The 6,490-nt window shown below is 46.7% G+C and overlaps 1 protein-coding gene across 1 annotated transcript; it reads left to right on the plus strand.

Annotated features, from left to right (window-relative positions):
- The first annotated feature begins 474 nt into the window (after positions 1-474).
- Positions 475-5,241, plus strand: nudt19 (nudix (nucleoside diphosphate linked moiety X)-type motif 19). The gene is made up of 3 exons (XM_062989589.1): positions 475-1,317; positions 2,272-2,479; positions 4,187-5,241. The coding sequence occupies exons 1-3, from the start codon at positions 544-546 to the stop codon at positions 4,423-4,425; spliced, it is 1,221 nt and encodes a 406-aa protein (XP_062845659.1). The 5' UTR covers positions 475-543; the 3' UTR covers positions 4,426-5,241.
- Positions 5,242-6,490: the final 1,249 nt, after the last annotated feature.

Consider the following 6,490-nt stretch of genomic DNA (forward strand, 5'->3'; position numbering starts at 1 on the left):
CTACACAGTGCACTAATTTGTATATCAGATAACGGATTTATGTTCCCTACATAGTGCACTAAATTGTATATCAGATAACGGATTTAGGTTCCCTACATAGTGCACTAGATAGTGAATTAGACAATTGGTTTATGTTCCCTACACAGTGCACTAGATTGTATATCAGATAACGCATTCATGTTCCCTACATAGTGCACTAGATAGTGTATTACATAATTAATTATGATCCCTACATAGTGCACTAGATAGTGTAAGTCGCTTTGGATAAAGGCGTAAAAAAAGGCCGTAAATGTAAATGTCGCCACTCCAGCAACTGTAGATGGCGGTAATGCTCCGTGTAGAGTAAATAAAGGTCACGTCCCAAATCACACACAACACCCTACATAGTGTGCCTTTATAGTTAGCATTAGCCTTAGCCAAGCTTAGCCTGTCCTGCGCCGTCGTGTCGGGTCATGTACTTTTACTTTAAACGTAAGTGAATATTAACGTTTAGTTACGAATGAATGTTAAAGCGAAGTCGTGAAGGTTTGAATTCGAATAAAGATGAATACGGCGTTAAAACACTGGAAGGAAGCGGCGACGGTGATCTTAGCAGCAGGAATGAAACACAAGCGAGCGGTCGAGGCTCTGTGGAGAGACACATCCGGGTCCCGCTCAGCTCTACTACAACAACATGTACACGTACCCCCCAAATCAGCCTTCGATTATGAAGTCCTGCTGCTCAAACGCAGCTCGAAAAGCGGCTTCATGCCGAGCGCTTATGTCTTCCCGGGTGGAATCGTGGAGCCGGTGGACTTCTCGGCAGAATGGCTGGAGCTTTTCAAAGCGTTTAGGCACTTACCGAACTTCGGAGTGTCCGTCGTGAAGCAGCCGATCGAGAGCCGACCGCCGATGTTCGCAGCCGATCGTGTGCAGTTCGGCTCTCCCATACCGGGAGACATCGCGTTCAGAATCTGTGCTGTCCGAGAGACGTTCGAGGAATCCGGGGTTCTCCTGGTGGTCCCCACTGATGAAGCAGAACATGCCAAATCTCGCAATCAGTCCGACCATCAGCTCACAGCACTGAGCGATCGCTGGGATAGAAGCTCGATCTCCAAGTGGAGATCACTGGTGCTCCAGAACTCATCCAACTTCATCCAGATGTGTAAAGAACTCGAGTGTCTGCCTAATATTTGGGCTCTACATGAATGGGGGAACTGGCTCACCCCTGATGGAGTCAATTCCAAACAGAGACGGTACGACACAGCCTTCTATATGTGCTGTCTGAAGGAAATCCCAACTACACTGCAGGACCAGAAGGAAATCGTACATTTTAAGGTTCGGCATGTTGGTGGGCATTAGTGGGGACGGCACGGTGGGTAGCACTGTCGCCTCACAGCGAGCAACAAGGTCCTGGGTTCCATCCCCAGGTGGGGCGGTCCGGGTTCTTCCCATGTAGGGCAGTGGTAGCACAGCGGTTAAGGTACAGGACTAGTAATCACAAGGTTGCTGGATCAAGCCCCGCATCAGCCAGGTGCTTGTGATGTATACTGTCTCAATTGTAAGTCGCGTTGGATAAAGGCGTCGGCTAAATGCTAAAAATGCGTGGGTTTCCTCCGGGAGCTCCGGTTTCCTCCCACAGTCCAAAAAAATGCAGTCAGGTTATTTGGAGACACTGAATTGCCCTATAGGTGAATGTATGTATGTGTCTGCCCTGCGATGGACTGGCGCCCCTTCCAGGGTGCTACTGTGTGCCTTGCGCCCATTAAAAAGCCGAGATAGGCTGCAGCACCCTCCCACGACCCTAATTGGATTAGAGGTTAAGTGTAGTACTGTATGAATGGCTTTCATAGTACTGTACTGTAGACAAACTTACAGCCAAAGTAACTTGTGGTGCAGCGGGCTGAGTTTGATTCTTTGGTGCTGATCAACCGGCCAGGCACCCTTACTGGCCCAACTGGGTGTTTCTGTCATCTAGAGAAAACATTAACAAATCCTTGACTTGGCAGTACAGTTGTGGTGTCTGCTGTCCGGTCGATTCGCCTGCACTAGCAGTGTACGGTTTTAAGAGCTTAGCATGTCTCTCTGAGGGAAGTTAAAAAGATGCAGCCGGTGGCGATGCACGTGTCATTGAAAAGGGGTGCGCAGACACGAAGAAAGGACCCGGACCGCCACCACCTGGGGATCGAACCCAGGTCCTTAATGCTGTAAGGTGACAGTGCTACACACCGAGCCAGTCGACTAAAAGGTGGAATGAAATAAGTCACCTTTACCTTGCTCTTCCTCTTACAGTGGTCCTCTCCGTCTGAAATACTTCACAGCTACCAAAACAGAGAATTTTGGATAGCACCACCTCAGTTCTACGACCTCGGTCGAATGTGCAATTTTCCTTTACTGAGTGACCTGCACGACTTTGCCAAACGGAGATCAACAGAGGGCTGTGAGCAGTGGCTACCGGTCATCCTTCCGGCTACCGACGGCAGCATAACAGTATTACCAGGTCTGGATTATTTTACCCATCAGTCTACACACATTCATCCATAACGACAAAGTGAAAATGTTTGTAGAGTTAAATGAATCAATCTTATTCACCAAAGTATCCTGACCCTTTGTTGTGGAACTCCAAATTGTGGACAAGTGCTCTTTGTTTGCTTTAATTAGTGTGATTGCAAAAGGCAATCACACTATTGTTATCCATTAGTAATATATATATATTTTTTTCTTATTATTCCACCGCTTTTTGTCCGGCTTTCTTCGTCCGCAGTTTGAGATATCGACCCCGTTCCAACGCCAAAACGTCCGGCCCATACGGGAATAGAGCGCTTGTATACAGCTTTTGGATCCGCCCGCCCGTTGGCCTGCCACGCCCGTTTTTTCAAAAAAAATTTCCCAGACTTCCATTAGTTTTCGAAACATTTTGAGATATCGACGCCGTTCCAACTCCAAATCGTCCGGCCCATTAACGACATCACTTCGTGAAGAAAGCTTTTCGATCTGCCCGCCACGCCCGTTTTTTGGCCAAATTGTCAGGCTTTTTTCGTCTACAATTTTCGAGATATCGACACCGTTCCAACTCTAAATCGTCCGGCCCGTTAACGACACCACGTTGTGAAGAAAGCTTTTCGATCTGCCCGCCCGTTCGCCCGCTTTTTTGTCCCATTCACTTCCATTCATTTTTTGGAAACTTCGAGATATCAACACCGTTCCAACTGTAAATCATCCAGGCAGTTAATGACACCCCAACTTGAATACAGCATGGTCATACACAGCCCCGCCCGCCTGCCACGCCCGTTTTTTTCATATTTCGAGATATCAACGCCGTTCCAACTCTAAATTGTCCGGCCCATAAATGACACCAGGACATGGGTGCAATTTTTTGATAGGCACACCCGCCCACCTACCACGCCCCTTTTTTCAATTTCGAGATATTGACGCTGTTCCAACTCTAAATTGTCCGGCCCGTTGATGCCACTCCCGACTTAGATACAGCATTTGGATGCGCGCGCGCGCGCCCGCCACGCCGCAATCACACTCGCATTTTTTTCCGGAGATGCAATCTCTAGTTACCTTTGAGATGTGTCTAAAACGCCATTGGAGTCCACCTGGTACTGAATTGACTGGACATATTTTGCTAAGGCACACATCTGGGTCTACGAGGTTCCGTCATTTCCACTGCACTGTCAGGACAAAAATCCAAAGAAGTGTCTGTGGATCCCAACGATCAAACTGTGTACTGGGGTAAATCAGGGCAATCATTTTGAAACTAAAGAATCTTGGCAGGGTTTTGTCCTTCTAGGCAGTCAAGCCAAATTGGCCATCTTGGCAAGTAAGGTCTTGGGGTCAGTTGGTCAAGGTGGTAAGAAAGAACCCAACGGTCATTTTAAAAGAGCTCCAAAAGCTGGACAGACAACCATTTCTGTAGCACTCGATAAATCAGGCCATTATCTTAGAGTAGTGTGACGGAAGGACCTGGCTAATGCAGTCCCTACAGTGAAACATGGTGGAGGTAGCATCACGTTTCATTGGAGTGGTCGGACGAATGAATGCAGACAAATGCAGGCGTTACAGGTGTTTTTATGGCGTTGAGTTTAGGGCGTTGTACAGATCACTGGAGTTCCTTTAGGCCCTTCCACAAAAAATCAGAAGCATGCTTGTAATATAATGATAATTTTATAACACTGTTTAAATCGTCTGTATACACACACAGGTGACAGTCAGTACACAAACACAATACCTGACGCCGGGAAGACTAGCAGCACCGCGGCACCCAAGAAACGTCTAGAACAGCTGCAGGAGGACACAGAAGGTTCCAACATGCATCGCATCGCATTCCAAAATCTTTATAATGCCTCAGTCTATGTGAACATCATACCCAAATACAAACACCTGGCTCCCCTCACCAGCTCAGACCCGAATGGTCTCTCTAAGCACAATAGTAAGCTCTAATGGTGCATTTCTGACACTAAACAGAACGTAGGAACACTTACCTCTTGTCATTTTGCACAATAAAATGCTTTAAATACCTTCACTGGGGGGTCTTAAATCATTGCCATCAAACATTATTGATCATGCAGTTCAGCACATTACACCATTCATTATCTGGTGGGTCTGATTCATGGGCATAAGGTTGGAAACACCCTGGACAGGACTGACACCCACACACCTGGGGCTATTTTTAGTAGCCCCAATTGGCCTGACTGGAGGTCTTTGGACATGTGGGAGGGAACTGGGGCACCCAGAGGAAACCCACACGGACACAGAAAGAACCCTGGCTGTCCAGCCAGGAAATCGCTTATCCAATTAGAGTCGTGGGGGGATACTGGAGCCTATCCCAGCTTTTCAATGGGCGCAAGGCGCACAGTAACACCCTGGACGGGGTGCCAGTCCATCGCAGCACAGTGCAGACACACACACATACACATTCACCTATAGGGCAATTTAGTGTCTCCAGTTAACCTGACTGCATGTTTTTTGACTGTGGGAGGAAACCCACACAGACACGGGGAGAACATGCAAACTCCGCACAGAACGGACCCGGACCGCCCCGTCTGGGGATCGAACCCAGAACCTTCTTGCTGTGACACCTAATTGCAGTATTAGGAGGTTTCTGTAAAGCTCAGAAAATATATGTACACAAAGCTATTTAAGGCTCTAAGTCGGCATTAAACTGTATCTGAAGTACTACTGCACTGTTACATTTTTACCCATCATCCACTGCTGTTGAAAAAGGGTTAAGATTTATAACATTGTCTATAAATTTGTTTGGATCAAATCCATTGTACTTGTACTGTCATTATTTCTTGCAGATCATCTTCATGTGTTACCTCTCCTAGCTGGAAAAAAAGATTAAATAGTACTTTTTAGTTTAGGCCACATCTTTTTACCTACCAGGGACAGAGCCTCATACTCTACACCCACTGCATGTATGAACTTTACATACCAATATTACCTCCCTTACTCAGGTCAATAGACCCTCCTGGGATTGGGATGTTAACTGTGGATGTTACTTACCACCAACCTAAAAATTGTTGGAGACCAAGTTCATGACTAAAGTCTTTCCAAATGGCAGTGGCCTCTTTCAGCAGGACTGGAAAACACCCAGCACAGGGCAGGAATACCTCCCACTTCCTGCCCAGATATAGGTAATAATGTATTTCTGGACACTCGGCTGGCTGCGTTTTGAACCTTGACCTCGGCGGTGGTGGATTTGCATGATAAACCACTGCACCACTCAAGTGTCTTAAACTAATAAACCATTATTATTATTCATAAAAGACTGAACATACACTGATCAGCTAAAACCACCTCCTTGTTTCTACACTCACTGTCCATTTTATCAGCTCCACTTACCATATAGGAGCACTTTGTAGTTCTACAATTACTGACTGTAGTCTGTTTCTCTGCATGCTTTGTTCGCCCCCTTTCATGCTGTTCTTCAATGGTCAGGACCCCCACAGAGCAGGTATTACTTGGGTGGTGGATCATTCTCAGCACTGACATGGTGGTGGTGTGTTAGTGTGTGTTGTGCTGGTATGAGTGTCAGTGCTGGACTGAGAATAGTCCACCAACCAAATATACCCAGCCAGCAGCGCCCCGTGGGCAGCGTCCTGTGCCCACTGATGAAGGTCTAGAAGATGACCGACTCAAACAGCAGCGATAGATGAGCGATCGTCTCTGACTTTACATCTACAAGGTGGACCAACTAGGTAGGAGTGTCTAATAGAGCGGACAGTGAGTGGACACGGTATTTAACACTCGTACCAGCACAACACACACTAACACACCACCACCATGTCAGTGCAGTGCTGAGAATGATCCACCACCTAAATAATACCTGCTCTGTAGTGGTCCTGTGTATGCAGAGAAACAGATGGACTACAGTCAGTAATTGTGGAACTACAAAGTGCTTCTATATGGTAAGTGGAGAACAAAAAGGTGGTATGCACACTAAGTATAATTCATTATAAAAATGTAACAAAAATTAAAACACTAAACAAGGAGCAGAGACAGG

Source organism: Trichomycterus rosablanca, chromosome 27, assembly GCF_030014385.1.
Source record: "Trichomycterus rosablanca isolate fTriRos1 chromosome 27, fTriRos1.hap1, whole genome shotgun sequence".
NCBI classification, from domain to species: Eukaryota; Metazoa; Chordata; class Actinopteri; order Siluriformes; family Trichomycteridae; genus Trichomycterus; species Trichomycterus rosablanca.

What these genes read in the sequence shown, in the direction of transcription:
- nudt19 (XM_062989589.1), top strand. Translation starts at nt 544, where the DNA reads ATGAATACGGCGTTAAAACACTGGAAGGAAGCGGCGACGGTGATCTTA. An exon ending in AGGAAATCGTACATTTTAAG is followed by an intron (nt 1,318 to 2,271) that starts GTTCGGCATGTT and finishes TTCCTCTTACAG; the next exon opens with TGGTCCTCTCCGTCTGAAAT. An exon ending in CAGCATAACAGTATTACCAG is followed by an intron (nt 2,480 to 4,186) that starts GTCTGGATTATT and finishes ATACACACACAG; the next exon opens with GTGACAGTCAGTACACAAAC.